This window comes from Bacillus rossius, chromosome 1, assembly GCF_032445375.1.
Source record: "Bacillus rossius redtenbacheri isolate Brsri chromosome 1, Brsri_v3, whole genome shotgun sequence".
Classification (NCBI taxonomy): Eukaryota; Metazoa; Arthropoda; class Insecta; order Phasmatodea; family Bacillidae; genus Bacillus; species Bacillus rossius.
This window is the reverse complement of record NC_086330.1, coordinates 151,512,104-151,531,413: the sequence shown is the minus strand read 5'-3', so window position 1 is coordinate 151,531,413 and position 19,310 is coordinate 151,512,104. Positions and strand designations below refer to the sequence as shown.

Sequence of the window (19,310 nt, the reverse complement as noted above, 5' to 3'; positions counted from 1 at the left end):
TGTTGAACTGATTGATACTGGTTGTATCAGGCGGGCATGAGAGTATCAGAGGTAGAGAATTACCAGGCGTGATAAATAATGTATCAGATTCTCCTTCCGGTCGCACGGTCTGCGTACGCGGAGCTTTGTTGCCTCCTGGGACCGTCTGATACAGAAGTATCAGAGACTTGTAACATGGTACAATGCTGTATCAGTATCAGGTTGGTACAGATACCGAAAATTGCTGTCACAACCCACCTCTACGTCAGGCACAGACAAACTGAGAAAATGTTTTTCTAAGTTTCCTTCTGCCACTGTCATTTCATCAACAGGGCTAGTAAACAACTTCATATGGTAGCCAGTGTTCGTGAACGAACATCGTTTGTTGATTTGCAAGTGACAGCTGGGTAACTGGGTAGTGGGTACCCTGGTACTACTTTTGTAAACTGTTCAATCTCAGACAAGTTACATGACCCAGCATATAGTCTCCCCGTCCTAACGAATTTTTTATCTGTGGTATCTATGGTGAGTAATGAAGAAGTGAAGAATGAATACGAAGAGAATAAAATCATAAATGGCACAGTATCGTAGTTAGTGTTCATTTTAATATACTCAACTCTGCAAGATCTAAGCTTTTTAAATTATGACAATACTCAAATATTTATCCTCTGTAAAAATAATAATTCCTGTCAAAGTTACCACACGATTTTATGTACGGAAAAACCAAATACCATTAATATTTCTGTAAATTCTTTATGCTAGATCCTCAAAGATATATTTGGCACCCAAAACTACTTCCCACATCTCGAAATTCAAATTCACTTTCTGTAACGGACGCTTGAAACAACTTCTCCACGCATGTGGATAAAAAAAAAAAAAAAACTGTTCTTTACACACGTCCCCACCGAGCACACAACTTACAATTGAACTTTACAACTCTGGTTTCTACATCCGAGTGCCATTCCTTTTCAACGTTATTGTGCTGCTTGTTTAACTTTAGGTGACTTTTATCATCGCCTTTTATTTTCACATCCGCATCGTAGGGGGAAAAACTCACGTTGTGTTCTTCGTTTTGAGAAACACTTTACGACCGAGTTTTTTTTTTATAAACAGTTATACGTTCTGAGCGTTTCTTATTCATCCTCTTTGAAAACACCCATTAACGCCAATTCTCTGTCACGAACCGAAATATTATAGGCCATGCCCTGTGATTCGTGATAATAGACAATTACAAGTAAATGAATGCATGGTGATTTCGAAAAAAAAATTCCCGTCATGTGTCGAAATTTTAGAAAAAAATTGTGTGTGAGTTTTTATTTTTATTTTTAGTGAGACGTAAAAATTCTAGCCCACATAATTTAACATATGAATTAGCACTGGCTTGCTTCTAATAAGAAGAGTCTACATTGTTAGAAATAATCGTGAATTTACGGACTTTTCAATGAATAGTTTTTAGTCGTTCCAGAAACTATGGCAATTTCTAAACAGAAAATCTTTTTCTGTACTTTAACAATAGATTTCTTTGAAAACCAGTTCCCAAAAATGATAACTTAACTATGTACAACACATGACTATAGTTATTTTTGCATATATGAAATACGTTTTTCTAGATAATATTGAGTATTGTCACTAAAATTGGTGCATAATGCTATATTTTAATTGATGTTTCATTCCAGCATTAATGTTTTCTAAAAAATCATGGAAAAAATAATTAAATATTCAATAATTGGACTTTAGTCTGTTTTATTATAATTATTAGTGTGCGCAGGTAATACTGGAAAGCCATTCAAGGAACGGTTCACAAATAACTTTATCCCGTTGAATGTACTGGGACAACTCAAAGCATAAATGCCAGTGGAAGAATGCGAACCCAGTATTACTGCGAACACAATTTTGTGATGATAAAGGTGTTTTCATGTAAATGTAAAATTTACAAATATCTGTAAGTTTATCTGAATATGTCTGACCCATTTACAAAAAAAAAAAATTACAGTATAGCTTCCGAGTTCCCTAAAAAGGAAAAACAAGCACGTGGAAAGAAAAAGCGTAATTTGTTGTAGATATAAAATGTGTTAATACATTTAATTTACACTCCAATATAATTCTTAAATTCCTTTTAAAACTAAGTGAAATAAACATACGTAAATTCACGGGATAATTTGTAACCTTATTTCTTCTTAAATTTAACATGAAAAATTTAAAAGGCGTGTTTACATTGACTGAAATTCAGCAGTGCACATTTTCTCAAAACCTAGTATGGCCGCTTATTAGCCTCCAGAACGGCATGCTCGCTCTAGTGTTTGTTTCCTTGTGATTAGTGGGCATTGCCCTGTTTGGTCTGGCCAGTCAGGATGCGTTTGCTTTCGCCCTGGACGGCTGTGACTGGTGTGCTGACAGAAGACACGCAACTGTAAGAAACTCAACAGATCACGAAACACATACGATACTAGAGTGTTTCAGCACTCAGCTGGTCTGAAAATATTTTCGCTAAAAATAACACAGCCCTTAAGCATTGGCCATTTTATGTCATATAGGTAAAGAGACCGAAAAAAAAACTAGGATTCGCTAAAATTCAAATATCTATAGAGTAAGATGGGGCAAAAATCCGCGTGGGGCAAAGGTCCTATCTTGGAATATTTCGTATAAATTAAAACTGTTGGCAACATTGACACAGTCAAGAGAAGTGTCGCCATTGTGGTCGTTTATTGCCATGTGTGACGTGCCAGTGTATAACACTTAGCGAACATAATGAGGTAAGAACTAATTTACTATAATCTGATGTAATTTTGCATCAATACAAAACAATGTATGTCGCCGGGAATAACGATCGGGAAGGATTTATTAAAACACAGTAAGAAAGTGTGCTTCTTTATGGTTACTGTGCATTGGTAGTAGTAGAGATTGTCAAACACAGGTAGCAGCAGGAGTCGTGCACAGGCCAGACTGCGCTCTGGGGCAAACATCCGCAACTAATGACGGGGTAAAGATCCGCACTACGTGTTTCATGCGGATCTTTGCCCCTCGCCTGTGTATGCCTAAAATAGGCCTACATAAATTAAATTGTTTAAAATAATTTTTTAATTTGAAGTCTCAGCCTCTTTAATGCTCAATATTTTGCTGTGGGTTTAGGCTCTTGGAGAAAAAAGGTTTTGGCAATGTAAATGGTGTTTGCGTTCCTTTCTTTTTCATTGCAATAGCCACATATTTAACTTTACTAACTATTGCAATGCGTTCTGACTCGGGTTATGTAAATTGTAGCCTTTTTATGCAATGGCTTCGTCACTTTCAGGAAAAGGTGCGATCTGACATTGATAATTTTGTATTGCTTCTGCTGGATAATCATTCGTCACATTTGTCGCTAGAAGCAATTAACTTCTGCCGTGACCATAGCATACATTCGCTGACACTTCCACCCCACAGTAGCCACAAAATGCAACCACTTGACAGAAGCTTTTTCGGACCACTGAAAGCTTTCTATGCTGATGAATGCAACAAATGGTTAGTGACACATCCTGGAAGAAACATAACTCCTTACCAGTTTGGTGAATTGTTCGGTAAAGCTTATGAAATGTGTGCAACAGTAGAGAAAGCAGGAAATGCTTTTAGACCATGTGGGATCTGGCCTATCAATTCTGATATATTCACGGACGAAGACTTTCTTCCTTCTAGTGTCATTGATTTCGCACAAAATAGGGAACGTTCTAGTGAAGAACGTGGAGATAACAGAGCAGAATTTTTTCAAGTGGACAAAGAAGTTGACTCAGAACAGTCAACGTGTCAAAAAACTCAAGATATTCGTAGGTCAGTTCCTAATGTGGACGATCCTAATCCTGTGACTCCTCCCTACACATGTGAACCATCAATAGTCTTAGACATAAACAAGCCAGGTTGCTCAGGCGCTAAAGCTAGAACTCCAGTTTCACCTAAAGAAATCCTTCCAATGCCAAAGAGGTCTGAGCAAACAAAACGGAATAAAAGAAGCAAACATTCTGAAATAATATCCAGTTCACCATACATGAATAAATTGCTTGAAGATCAGAAAGAAAAGGAGAAAAAAATGTCTTATAAAGACGAGTGAAGGAAAAAACGATTTGGAGTGAAGAAAGGAGGTGTTAAACAAGTAAAATCAGCCAATCAGTCAGACAAAATATACAGTGCCCAGGCTGTGAGGCATTATATGAAGACCCACCTAACGAGGACTGGATCCAGTGTACTTTATGTGAGGCATGGTGGCACGAAAACTGTAGTGCATATGACACACTAATCTTTGTGTATGATTTGTGTCAATGAAGCTCCAGAATTGAACCTGTCTGTAAACTACTAGATAAATGTTGTATTTGTCCCTTCAGTATGTCAATGCTGTTACTGCATCTGTTAAATTTTTTATTTTATGCCAAGGCATAAATGAGAAAAAATGATATTTTGCATACATTGTGTAAGTTGAAGTTATCTACTTTCTACTATGTCTACTATCGTTAGTGTATTGCCATTGGGTTTCTTTAACTTTTCATTGGTTTATTTAATTTAAAATTTGTAGAGCTAGAATATTTTTAATTTTCTATTTAAATATATATTTTAAGAAAGTTAGAATTTTATTTTTAAATTTTACATTGTTTTATAGGCCTATATTTTTAAGCAAAATTTTCAAATTTATGAATTATTTTGTCTATTTAGATTTTTGGACTCTTTGTGTGATTTTGTAATTTCCTGTTTACCACTTCCAATGTGGTGATATTTTACAATAAGCATATTATAATAAATATAATGTTTTCCTGTAGATAATAAGTGTTGATCGCTGTGGGTTTAGATGTTGAAAGGTGCGGGTATTTGCCCCACTCAATTCGGATCTTTGCCCCACTAGTGGGGTAAAGATCCGGATTTGCACATCTATCGATACTTGTAACTTATGAAATAATGTACTTGTTTTCCTACAGTTGTGAATATAACTGAATAACATTAATGTGTGTGTATTCCGGAAATGAAGAGAAAAACATCCTCCTGCTATTTGGACAGTCAGAATATCAATTTAAACCTTAAGTGCGGAGCTTTGCCCCATCTTACTCTACCTTTGTGCTGCTTCTGCCATTGGTTCACTGTTAATCCTGCGAACTGGGAATCAATATTAAAGACCCTCAATCATAGAAGTCTTTAATCCCAGGTTACCCAGCGAGACGACTAACAAGTCAGCAGCCAATGAACAGGTGGCATTCGTCCGAGTGTGCAGAGGATAGTAGAGTCCATCCTGAAGGTCACTGAACCAATGAACTCTTCCGGTCTCTACTCATGGGCCATAGCTAGGGCCATGTAGTTTTCGCGAAAAGATTTATAGACCAGCTTTGTGTTAAAACACTGTAGCATTACTGTGTTCCGTGATTGGTTGTGTTTCTTTCCATTGCATGTTTACTGTCGGCGCACAAATCACAGTCGTTCATTGTGGAAGCCAACACGTTCTGACTGGCCCGGCCAAACAGGGCGGTGGCTTCTCTCGCAGAAGGTAGCCACTCGCAAGGAAACAATCGCTAACGCGAACATAACTGTTTGCAGTCTAACGAGCGATCAGATTTATTCGCGAAAAACACCTGCCCCTAGCCATAGCTATTGACCAGGAAATCTCTCGGATTATTTTGGTCGCAAGGTAGAATGCTTTGATGAATAGATCACGTTCTATCACTTCGCTCTACGACTGTGGGCCAGTCTACTGCCAGCTTACATTAGAGTCACCGAATCACACCGACCCATCCCGATGAAGGAGAAGTTGCGCAAAATGAAAAAAAAAAAACAGCCGGTAGGAAAAAAGTATGTGTAGATATAGGAAAAATTCACGGATTCATTTACCTTTGAGCTGCATCTGTTATACGTTAATAATTTATCAGGAGCACTTTCGGCCAACACAGAAACCCCTTACAGGAGAAATATCGTATCACAGGCTACTACGTTAGAACTCCTAACAAGTCAGCAGTCAATCAGCAATGGAAATTTGTCCGAGTGTACTGAGAACTGTGGGGTATATCTTTCTATCCCGAAAATAATTCATGTAACCACCACTGGAGACGGACAAGAATGTATACCATTATATGTTTCAATTTAATTTTCATTAAGTCGTGACTAGGGCCATCCATATTTCGAGACTGTCTGAAAGTTAAAACACGGTAGCATCGTCTGTGTGCCGGAATTGGTCGAGCATCTTTTAGGTACATTTTAAAGACTGGTACTCGAATCACAGACATTTTGTGTGGGAGCAAACGCGTCCCAAATGGCGCGGTCAAATAAGGCAATGGCTTCTCTTGCAGACGGTTACCAATCACAAGGAAGGAACCGCTGGCGTGAACATACCTAATTGCAGTCTATTGACCGTTCAGATTATTTTTTCTCGCGCAAAATACGGTGCTCTAGTCATAACACGCCCCGAGGAACATGAAACCATTAATAAAAGATCATAATTCATTATTCCTAACCAGACGAAGTCTGAAGTCTGGACAGAAGGTAAAATGTGGCAGCAGCTAAATAGCAACACACATTGACTGGTTTGTGTTTAGCCTTGTACCATAAAATAACGCATTTTTCGTAGTTCTCTACAATGACCTGCAAATAAAAAAAATAGCTGCATTCAAAGTTTACGTTTTAAATTTCTTATAAGAAAAGACTAAAATATTTACAACAGAACCTAAACTGTAGTTGTACATTTTATATAATTAAAAAAACAATCAAACACTTACATTAAGTCGATTAGCAAAGGAAAATAGGCTGTTAGATATTATTCAGTATTTACGGAATAAAAACACTTTTTCGATGATAATACTTACCTGTGGAATTTCAGTTCGCAAAATAGCCTATAAAAGTTACTGAAAAATATTTTACCTTACAATTTTATTTCACGCTATGTGTAAATTAAGCTTTACAAACAAACACTTAATTATTTTTCCTTGTTATTTGACTACTCTTACTTTGGCATAATAGTTCATTATTAACTACGGTAATATATAATTGAAATAATCAACCCTGCAGATTAGGAAATTTCGCGATTTATTTTTGGCCTCAGGTTAAAATTCTAAGCCATTTTCGCTCTGCCAATGTTTACTTTTCCTTTGGCTGATTCCTTAGTGAGAATGCTTTTGTTCTTGTTAGCTGACACTACCTAATTCACTTACTTTTCACCCAACTGGGCATTGTTGGCTCACTGTCTTAGAGAGGCGTATCTGAATAACTGCGGTACAATCTAGAACATTGTACAAGAGTATAAAGATTTGCATTCTAACGAAGGACCAAATGACTGCGAAATTTCCGCACCTGTAGTCAAAACCTAAACGGCGACCGGTCAAAATTTTTTGGTGGCGTTCGTATGATATAATCTGAGTATGAGCAGGCATTTATTCGCGAAAAACCTGAACGCCTTTTAGACTGCAATAATCTATACCCGCATCAGCGGTTTCTTCCTTGTCTGCGAGAGAAGTCCTTGCTTTATTTGACAGAGCCAATCAGTGCGCGTTTGTTTCCGCACTGAATTACTGTGATCGGTGTTCTAACAATAGACAGTTACTTCAAAGAAACTAACCCAATCACGAAACACAGACGTTGCTACAGTGTTTTAACTTTCAGATGGACTCGGAATCTTTTTGCGAAATATGCATTCCCCCAAGTCTGAGTCATCACTCAGAATCGACTGTTCCCAGTTGTACCAAAGTCCTCGTCCCTACTGTTACTGTTTCTTGTCTCATGTAATCAAATTCATTCTACGACTGGTACCACTTTCGGGAACTGTCAAAATCCCAAGACACAGACTAAAGGTCGTTATTACGCGCACCACAGTCCTCTCGAAGAGCGCGTTGCCAACTTGCCCAAAAAAAAAAAAAGCAAAGCGTTCCTCATCGGTATAGACCGGAAATATTCACGGGTTTGTTTCACGATAGGCTAGGGTTGAAATGCATACACCATTATGCTGGGTTTGCTATTGGCTCACAGTCCATGCGGAGTGCTGTGGCCAGTGAGGAACCCTCGCCCAGAGAAGTGTCGCATCAGAGACTAGCCGGTAAGGAGGTCTCCCAATACACAGGTGACATTTGCTCTAGTATGCAGGGAACTGTGGAGTCTATCCTGGATGTCACTGAAACCGCGAATTTTTTCCATCCCAGCTCATCGGTAAGGGCAGGCAATTTTCGCGAAAAAATATCGCACTAAACATAAGACTGCAATAAGATATGCCCTCACAAGCAATTCCTTCCGTGTGATTGGCAGCCGCCTGCAAGAGAAACCACTGCCTTATGTGGTGGGACCATTCAGGACGAATTTGCTTCCGCACAGAATGACTGTGGTTTGTGTGCTGACAGTAGACATGCAATTGAAACAAACTCAATCAATCACGAATCCTAGATGAGGCTACAGTGTTTTAACACATGGCTGGTCTCGAAACCTTTTCGCAAAAATTTCAAAGGCCCTTCTGATCGGTATAGGCACATATACTCGTATACATATATTTCACTTTGATGGTCGGACTTGAGTTGTTCTGGCCCGCCCTGGAACACACTAAAGAAGGAGAGCGCCGCTCGGACCAGAAGGGTGGAAGACGTCTCTGACCTCGATGTCGGCCAAGTAGCGCTCGACTGCGGCTGCAGCACGCGTGTGTGTGAGAGTATGAGAGCGGTGGCGTGTTTGTGTTGGTGAGGAGCTCGCTGGTGCTTCTAGCGTGAGGACTGGCGCGCAGTCTTCTCTTCGTGCAACTATGAGAATCAAGCGGTAACTATAACGTTATACGGCGGAGATGAAGGTGAAAGGTCTGAATATTTACGGATGTTTCATGCCTAAAATATATTGTTACGAACGCAGGAGACCAGACCGCGATGCCAGGTTGGCAGCTGGCTGGCGGCCCTGCACGGCCACTGACGTCACGCAAGGCATGCCACGCGCGCCTGGCCGGATTACAAGGGTCGTCGCTACCCCCTCCCCCTCCGCTCCGCGCGTATCGTCCAGCTTCAGGCTATCATCACCATTAGCGGCCTGGGAATTCCGGGCTTGCAAAGGTCACCGCGTGTAGTGGCGTAAGCAAGCGTCGCAATCATCGATTTTTCGGGCGTCGGGTTGGCCCGGGTTGTCGCGACACGTAACAGCCACTCTCGTCGGTTCGAGAGGAGTGCCACAGGTACTTAAGCAGCGATCCCGGCCTCTGTGGTAAACCCGTGACGGGTTCCGCGAGTTTAGAGCGAGTTCCGAGTGAGTTGGGAGAGTTCGGAGAGTTCCGCGAGTGAAGGGCAGTTCATCATCCGCGAAGAGAGTGAGAGACCCCCTCGAGAGTGGCGCGACGCGGAGCGACGGGATCGAGAGAGTGCGACTGAGTGGCGCGAGGCTGTGTGTGTGGACAGGCGTGGGGTAAGGGGCGAACCGCTGTTGAGTCTAGCTCCAGTGAGGAGTGCGAACTGTGGAACTTGACAGCCATCAATTGACTTGCGAATAAACATTTTTAAGTTCCAGTGATTGGTGATCGGACATTATTTATGTACAATTATTTATTAGTAATGCAAATATTAATAATTAATTAAACTGTAATAAAACTTATTTGGGCTACCCCTTTACAAACCCAGTTCTCCCCACATAGGTCGTAGCATTATTACGAAAACATTCGTTTTAGCCATTTTTACTCTTCTAAAAATACAGTTTGAAATTTAAATACGGAAACAGAGATACTCATCCGCCCTCAGAGTATCCTTAAAATGCTTTTCGTAAACAGACACCACTCTGATATCTTGAGCGCAGTTATCTAATCACGTGTGTTCTTCTGAAGCTCTGCACACCGTGTGAGTGCCTGGAGCTCAGGAGGCCACAGGACGCAGCCGTTCCCCGCGGAGTCTGATGCGAGCCGAGGAGCTCGCCCTTCACTTGTTCTCCGCGTGTTCGCCGCGCTCCCCGCGGGTCTGAGCCGCGGCGCATCACGGCGCATGCGCGGCCCTGCCCGCCGGCCGGGGCGAGGGGGTCGGCTCACTTATACGGCTCGGGGGCAAAGGGAATGGATCTCGCGTTTGGCTTCCTGAAAATTAAATTAGCCACAAATCACCAGGTTAGCGCACGTCGTCATTACCCAGGGGCGAGACTGAGATGATGAAGGGCGCACACGCAGCGGCCGTGGGGCTGTGTAATTGGTAAGAGGCGGGTTGCGATGGACGCAAGACTTCAAGTCCGGCCTGCAGTCCGCCATCGCGGGGGAGATGTCTGATGCTGGCATCACAATATCGCGGCGGCGGCGTGTCCATAAAAGAATATCCCACTTTCAGTGGTTCAGTATAACAGTTTAATTCAGACTATTTGCAACAAATCATACATCAAATAGAAAGGTAAATAAAGTTAGTTTTTATTTTTGCGTAGGTGTCGCTGCAAGCGAGAAAACAAAGCATTATTCACGCATGCGCTTATCTAAAACTGTTTGAGTTGCTCTTTAATTGTGACTTTGAACAACACACTACAACGCTTACAGTGGATACTATTAAAATTTATAACTGGGAAAATCTTTTATGGACGTACTGTAAATTCAATCACGTTTCAAAACTAATTTCGAATGTCTTCGCCAATAATGAACTTTCGAAATTTACACGCGGAATCTCATACAACCCGGACGGAATGTAATGTGTAATGCTTTATTCATTAGATGAATAAGCGCAGTCAACTGTACACAAAATTTCAGTGTGTTGCCTTAACGCAAGAAACAGTGAGAGGTCAAAGTTAGCAGGCCCTTAGAAGGCGCCTAACACAAGCGGCAGCCGTGACATGATGGTCGTTAGTCATTTCACGTTCAAGAGCCTACATTGGCCGCCATACATCACTTCGGGAAAACTTCTGCGATTAAAACTGCTCAGTGCGTCGGAAATGGGATTCCGACCATACATTTCGACTCGATCATCGATGACCAATAAAAAATATATTTTTAAGGTTTCAGAATTGCTGTACCGAATATTCAATGCTCCACATATGGGATAACACTCGAAGTTCCACACTAGTTAACATTACTGTAAATTTAGCTATCTTGCATCTGTTGCTTTGTCCAAGTATTTACTAAGCAGGCAGTAGAACCTCGATTATCCGTGACGCGATTAACCGGGAATTCGGTTAACCGGATTCTCAATTAAAAATTAAACCATTTTTGAAGGGGAAGTACCAAGCCCGGGAAGTGTAAATTGCACGTAACTATGCAGATAAAATTGTAAATATAATTAATATTTTTCATTGAAACTGTGTCTTTTATGTAATTACGAATAATTTCATTCATTCATATTTTTAAAATTAATAATAATGTCAGTAATACCTGTATATTTGTTTTGTATAAATTACTTACGGAATTTTGCTGTATTGTATAACCTAAATACATTTGAATTCGATTCTCCGTGATTTTCGCTTATCCGTGCTGACCTTCCGACCCCTTATTACCCCGGTTATTCAAGGTCCTGTTGTACCATCAACTTTCCAGTAAAAAGTCACGCAAAGGATCAAAATATTTATCAATCGCGTGAAATTTCACAGCTCGAAATAACTTAGGTAAATACACAGTGATATAAATTTATAACAATCAACACGTGTAAAACAACAATCCCAATAAATCTGTAGGAACAAATATAAATTAAAAAAGGGGGAGGAGACATTGCTTGTGAGATCGAGTCTTATGTAAGTATGTGACCTAGCTAACTCAATTACTTTCACTTACAACTTACATAAATAAAAATAATAGTAAGGGGATATTGGTGGCACTATTTTCGACCCCATACAGTTTTATTACTTCAATTTATACGTTAATTGCTCCACTGACTCCCACTATCCAGTTTCTCACAGTTTTTAAAAATTTAATTAATATTCACTTCAGCATAAATTATGAGTTGTTATTTACATACGTGCACGCTTGTGTGTGACGTTGAACGCCTAACGACTGTGGGTTAAACGAGGTCAGAGCAGTTTAAGCTGTTTATCAAGAGGTTGAAGGCTCGGTTCGATTCCCATCTCTTAGACGGTCGTGCGTGTCTAAATTATAATTTGTTGTCATGCCACACAGTGTTTTCTTTCCGGATTTAGCGAATGGAACTGATTTAGAAAGCTGCAAAGTACCGTAAGAAAAAAATAAGCCTCATTGTTCGTTTTACCATTGTCCAGGTTAAGCACATGATGCCATGGATCTAGATCTAATATTCTAGCACGGAAGGAGAATAAAAGGCAGCACAATGAAATACTTCATTACGCCGGAACTAAAAGGCAGTCCTGCAGTTGCGTAACGGTTGGCACGCCTGCTTTGTGGCTGAGGTATTGCCAAATTTGCTCCGCCCGGCGGGCCATTCACAGCCACTTCAGCCGCGCTGAAGCGAGGCGCGAGGGAGCCTCCGGACGGCTCATTCCGTCGACCCGGATCTCGCATCGCAGTGCGTCTCGGGCCGGCGCGCTCGCACGAAGCCGCACAATGCCGCGTTCCGTTTCCTGTCCTCGGTGGCCGCGACCAGGAACCACATCAGCGCGACGGGAGCGAATATCTTCCCAACCAATCACGTTCGACACGTCTGTGACGTCGGCGCGATCTAAGTGGCGGACGCGACAGACGTCCCGATTATAAATATTTTTTCTATTTCCATCGCGTCACATATTTATCTTTGAAAGATTGTGACCGTTTTCTATGGCACGTAATAAGTTATGGGAAACCTTGTTTGGTTGTGAGAACACTGAAGTATAGTTGGGTTTCAATGAAGAAGAACTTATCTCTTACCCAAAACAGTCGTGTAGGGAACAAGGTTTTGGGATATTCTATAGTTCACATGGATGAGAGCCACTAGGTTCGGTCATTATAATAGGCTAAATAATAGTTTTTTTCCCTGGTGGGTAGGTTAGGTTATCGTAACTAAAATAAAAGGTTGGTTAGTTTAGTTTAGCGTTATTTAAAATATTCTAGGGCCGTAAAATATATAAATCCTGGCATTATGGTGTTTTTCACGAGTGATCGGCAAACTTCGGAGAACTTCGGAACGGTACGGTTGTGGCTCTAAGCCATGTGAACTGTAGGCTTCCCCAAGGTTTTTCCGTTTCAACACCATGTATATTGTAGTCTGGAGGCTGGGAAATTTGTGTATAGAATCTTTGGACAGGTCATGGTGCCAAACTATTAGGTGAAACAATAGGAAATAAGAAGATAAACGGGAGTTTTACCTGATATCGATTAACGCCAAACTAACGAGAAATTTTCAGTTTATTTTCCGACATCACAATTTTCCAATGTCATTGGAGAAGCATTGGGTGGGAAGAGAGGGGATTTCACAGGGTGTATACACCCCGAGATCTGAGTAAGGAGGAAGGAGAGGCGTTCTTTCCAGAGACGGAGACTGCCAGGATTTGCTTTGTATGTTTAGTTAAGTATTTAATTTGTTGTTATGGCCATAATTTGTTGGTAGTGATTGTATATATTTAGATGTTTGTGTGAACTTTGGAATATAACATTCTTTGGTGCACTACGCTGGTTGGGATTGTGTTCCTTTTCATGAGTTTGGTGTATCATGAGCTTGTTAGTACAAATTGTGCACTTCAAAATTATGTGCACCCTAGTTTTTGACCAATGCCCAATTGGTAGTAACTAAAATACTAAGCTCTCATCCATAATAATTCGTTTCCTTTTGGCACCTGGTAAAAATAAATATTTTCTGCCTTAATTGCATATATATGATATAATTATGATGGTTCTAATTTAATTAAGTTACACAATAATGAAATATAAATATTTTTGAGTGTTTATAGTAATGGTGAGAAAGAATGAAAAGGTGAAAGAATAATAACAAAATCATATCTTAACAAATAGTGATATCTAGTGGGTTTTTTAAGTACTCTGCCACCTGACAACTTTATGACACGTGTTAACATTTATGATGGTGAATTCTTTCAGCCGTGTTTGATGTCATGTAGATCTGTTCCCTCCAGGCAGTCACGCTACTGTTAAATGTGGGTCAAGAGAGCTGCCCTGCCGGAGTGGGATCGGCCTCGAGCAGGGTAAACTGTTGGAGTTTGGTAATATTAGTGCATTGCCAGGGGGTTGTTTACTGAATTTATCCGCGCAAGCTCTGAAATGTGTTCACGCACAATGCTTCTTTCCAAGTGAATATCAAATTTGTATTCAACATGTTTGTCTCAAACACGTCGATTTAATAAAAACCCGCAAGCACTGAGCTGTCGTACGTTCGGTGCGTACGTGATGGCAAGATGCATTTCGTATTCGACTGTTTTTTTTTTTTTTTTTTTTTTTTTTTTTTGGCTGCGGGTGAAAACCGCATGCTCACCTTAACGCGATGTTTTTGCTTCGGCGTGGCGTCGCGTGGCGCACGGGCTGCTGTGGCGAGGCGTCCAGCTGACCACGAGCACGCGTCCTGCGACAGGACTCGGCGAGCAACGCAGGTCGTGCAGGCAATCGCAGCAACAAGCTGCGCAATCGCGAGCTCTTGAATTTTCCCTTAATCGACGACTAATTAATTGAAGACAGAGTGACGGTACACGCCGTACGAGCACACTTTCTGCGTGGTATTCATTGCACCGGTGATACGTTGTATCCCACACGTGTATCAGTTGGTGGTGTGAAGCGAGTAAACGGTTGTGAGTAGTAAATAGAGTAACAATTCACTGGTACGTTTGACCTTAACACAGGGTTAGGAACCCAAATATATTGGAACTGAAGTTTAACGTAAAGCGACAATTGTGGTTAAGAACTGCCACTATAGATGTCTGTCTTGTTTTGTTGATGTAGGGTTTCATGCTCGTTTAGAAACATTAGCGACACAACATTTAGCAATGCATTTGATTGGAAAAAACCAGCAGAAATTTTAAATTATTGAAGCAAGTAAAATAGCAATAAAATGTTTTGATGACAAAATAGTTAGGTTAACATACACATTAGTTTTCCCCCTTGAAGTCATCAGTGTGTACCGCGCACCGCAGCGGAACACACGCCGCGTGTCTGCACGAGTGCTGGCCGCCAGCCCGCGACACGACTGCCGCTCCCGGCTGCTGCAAGACCCACGGTGCTGTCTGGGGACAAGCGTTACACACATTGTAGTTATTCTTCCTGGAAAGTTAAACATTAAAAAAATAATGTGAATCTTTGGCTGAATGATTTAACTGTTGGAGATATATCTTTAATATTTAAGTAAGGTTTATTATACTGTTGTAACTTATGCACTTGTTCTTTTCCTTTAAATATTAATTTTTGACTCCTTTTATGTATCTCGATTTTTTTCCTGACACAATGTTTTTATTGCACTTTTAAAAATTAAATTTTATAAAAAAACTAATGACTTTATCAAAGATTTTTAAATTTATTTGTTAATTGTTAACATTTTTAAAATGTTTACATTAGTCACAATACCGCACTTAGATGAAAGTAACTAGCTGCACTCACACACAAACTTGCTTCTGTGAGTGCTAAATTTTCCCGTAGAATTTATCAAATTGTAGTCAAAGTGTAATAATTAATGAGGAAATAAATAAGTGTATTATTATATTATATGTTTGAGTGGCATTTTCATTTAGTTATGACAAGCGCCAAAGTGAGGACGAAATCAGGGAAGGGCAATGAGGGCCCATATGCCTCTAAAGCTTTATTTATTTTAATAATAATGCAACTCTTAAACCAAATTAAAATGACAATGACCTGTGTATGGCTCAATTTATGGCCAATGTTTTTGAAAAATAAGAGAGTAGCCTTATATTTAAACACTCATTAATTGTTAATTTATGATAATGACTAGCTGCCCGACCCGGCTTCGCACGGCTATACTAATGGAAAAAAATTAAGCCACATCTCCCATTTACAGTAATGGTAAATAAAAAAAAATTCAGTGAAAATTTATTACAATGCTGTATAATGTACCGGAGAGAAAATGAATAGCACCGATGGTTTCCCGACTCGTGCACGCAACGTACAACTGATGTACCCGTACTTCGCTACGGCAGTCTACAGGCAGATCACTCTTGCGCCGCTCATTATACATGCCCCTCCTTGTGGGTACGCCACTGCCGTGCGATGCCCGTTGCCATGGAGACGCAGAAGGCATGAACAATGCAAAATCCTGTCCTCATGCAGACAAAGTACCCACTGTTGCCTGGTTTTAACCACCCATGGGATCTAATTTTCGGAAAATGTCAACCTGCGTAACATAAGGAACATTACTGTGTAGTTTCAAGTCTGTAAAATATATATACTTGAAAAAAAGGGCAATAAAAAAACAAATTAAACACAGAGAGAGAGAAAAAAAAACAATAGTTTAGGTTTGCGATTTAAAGTGGTAAAAAGTATTTAAATACTAATTTAACTCTTATGAGGGTACTGATTGCTTCGTTGTTAATATCACACGGGTGTTTTTTACTTGTATGGGAAAATTAAGAATGATAAGGCATATAGTGTGTGGCAACAATGTTAATAGGCAATAGGAAATAAACTTCTAGCGCATGCGGCATTGTCAACACACACTTCGTACGTGTACTGCATGTTGTATCTAACCCCCTCCAACGCATTTGATTCTAAATTGGGCTTTTAGTAAGGATCCCTAATGATATTGATAATATAATATACCCTATAGCCTTTCTCGATAAATGTACCATCCAACACTGGAAGAATTTTTCAAATCGGACCAGTGGTTCCTGAGATTAGCGCGCTCAAACAAACAAACAAACAAACTCTTCAGCGTTATAATATTAGTAGGCTATAGATTAAGTTTCCTCGAATAGCTTTAAAATGTGTTTTAAAGCATCATTTAGTTCCAAAATTTCTGGAGGAGGACCCTCCGCTTATCTGGGGGATATTCCATACCATCACCCAACAGGAAGCCTGAAAAAAACAGGCCTATCAAAAATGTATTCTAATAGATTCCTTCGGCCCACCTCTTCCACGAATCCTGGCTACGCCCGTACGACAAAATTCAATAAACCAACAAAAACTCTATAAAGTTCAAATGACCCAATGACGTGCAATCCAGAAGGCGAAACGCTGACTTGTTTGTGTACAAGTGGGTGGAATCTAGCGTGGTACCAAAAAAATAACGTGGATTTCGCAGTTCCTCTAATGGTTGTTGGGCGCACTTCTTTGGATTTTGTACTGCCTCTCCAAGGGACATATCAGGAGACCGAACAATTCACGGTTTTATTTTCGTGACAAGCCAAAGTTCAAATATACATATATTTTTCAGCTGCTTGTGGCATTGGTAAATGGTTTATCTTGACGACTGCACCAATAAGAAAACATAAACCAAAGAAGTATCGAATCATACGTTAAATAAACGCAGCAACCAATGAACGGGTGGTTTTTGCCCGAGTATGCAGAAAACTGTGCACTGTATTTTTGTTTTTGTAAATGGAAGACAAAAATAGTCATGCAAGATTACGTGACATCAACTATGGTGTTCGCAATCGTACTGGGTTAAGATTATATTTCCCCGGGAATTTATGCTCTGTGTTGTCCCAGTACCACCAACCGTTCCCTGAATAACTTTACAGTATTAACTGCGCACATTAATAAGCATAATAAAACTAAATAAAGTAAAGTTGTTGAATATTAGATTTCTCGAAAACGCGTATTTCTCATTTGCACAAATAACCATAGCCATGTGTTACAATATGTTCCTTGTAGAATCACAAACAGCTGTAGAAGTCCTGCGCGGAGTCTGAGTGCCAGGCGCCCGCGCAGTCCGGCAGGAGGCCTCGAGCCACGCCGCGCCGAGCTTCTCCCGCCCGCGTGATTTACAGTCGGGATCACGCTCTTCCGTCACTCGCGAGTGAATGATGCCGCTTGCTTCGCCGGAACAGCTGCTTCCACTCTCTTCCTCCGGGACGGCCGGTCGGCGGCAGGAAGTCCGTTCCCACCCTCCCTCCGTGAATCACCCTAACAACGTTTATTGCAACTAAAACATATATTATGTACACTGTTCGCCGAGGATTTACGACAAACGTAAAACCCACAATCATATAACAGCGCGTGTTTTTTTTAGCATCGAGTGAATTACGATCATAAGAAATTTCTATTTAGAGAACGACAGTTTCCCCAGGACGTTAGTGCAAAGGCGAGGGAAGAGAGAAAAAGAACCCGACGAACTCGAGGAGACGGGCGTGCGACGGTACCCCGCGGGGGGAGGCGGGAGGCGTGGTTCTGGCGCCGGGCGCGGCGGGGCGCGACCACATGAATTTTCGTCTAAATACGACGCCTCCGAATGAACGTCGCCGTCAAGGTTCGGTTTCGTGTGCCTCGCGGTTTCCCGTGGTTCCTCCCAGGACCACTCGAGTTCTCGAATGTTATTCCCGCAGGTTTTCAGCGCTAAAATATCGTCCGCTCACAGAAAAAAAAAATTAGGTACTCAAAACTTAATGAGGCTACGACCAGACAGGGAAATTTCCAGTTACCGTTTTCACGAGCTTGAAATGCCAGAGTAGTATATCGTGTCTAACAAACTATACTACAGACCCTACTTCAGAATAATATGATTTGATTTGTTTTCATTCATTGATGATTCAATTTCCTGAACTGAACTACGGACATTTAAGTATTTTTTCTTTACGCAGCGAAGAGAAACACGATAAACAAAAGTTGCGTTGTCTTCCTTTATATTGGTCTGTCATACCAACATTTCAGAAAACATAAAATCATAATGGGGGACCTGCCCAATAAAAAAGACATTGTTAAGATCTCACGTCTTTGGTCGGATAGTATAGTACACAACATAGAGTGTGATATTTTGCAGAGCGTCTTTTTTAAGTTCTTGAAAATGTTTAGATGAAGGCGATGCATGCCACCAGCAGTTTTATCCCCATCCTAAAATGTTCACTTTATCTTTATTCTTGCGGTTTTCTGCCTGTGACCGTTAGCGATGTAGCTATTGTGACCAAGTAGTTAATAAAATCGTTAAAAGTCAAGTGTTTCATCTGATTTAATTTTAAGTTACAGTTTAATGACTGATTTTGCATTTACTTTTGCTATAATTTCAAAAGTTTCATATTTGGAAATATTAAGAGATTCTCTCTGTAGCCTATGCTTTAATAATGTACAGTTCATACATATTAAAGTATACATGCACAAATTATTAATCTTCTACAATATAGGCTAGTCTATAGACATAGAATAGTTATGAAATATGCTTTAGTTTTTTTCTCCATGCAATTATATTTTCTAAAATGTTACCAAAACTGATTAAAAAACTATTATTATAGTTTAAAATATGCAGCATAAATTCTTGGTACAGTTTAAGTACAATAATATAAGTGATATATACTTTTACAATTTTGTATAAAAATGGCTTTCTGTTAATGTATTAAAACGTTGATAATTTTCAAACAAGCTGACCTTACAAGGTTTA

The 19,310-nt window shown here is 40.3% G+C and overlaps 1 protein-coding gene across 1 annotated transcript in view; it reads left to right on the top strand.

The window, feature by feature from the left end:
* The window catches only part of LOC134537765 (uncharacterized), a 34,462-nt gene extending 24,577 nt beyond the window's left edge, over positions 1–9,885 (top strand). Inside the window, exon 3 of the mRNA XM_063378586.1 lies at positions 9,784–9,885. Within this exon, the coding sequence (XP_063234656.1) occupies positions 9,784–9,885 (102 nt within the window). The remainder of the gene's footprint in view (positions 1–9,783) is intronic.
* The last annotated feature ends 9,425 nt before the right edge of the window (positions 9,886–19,310 follow it).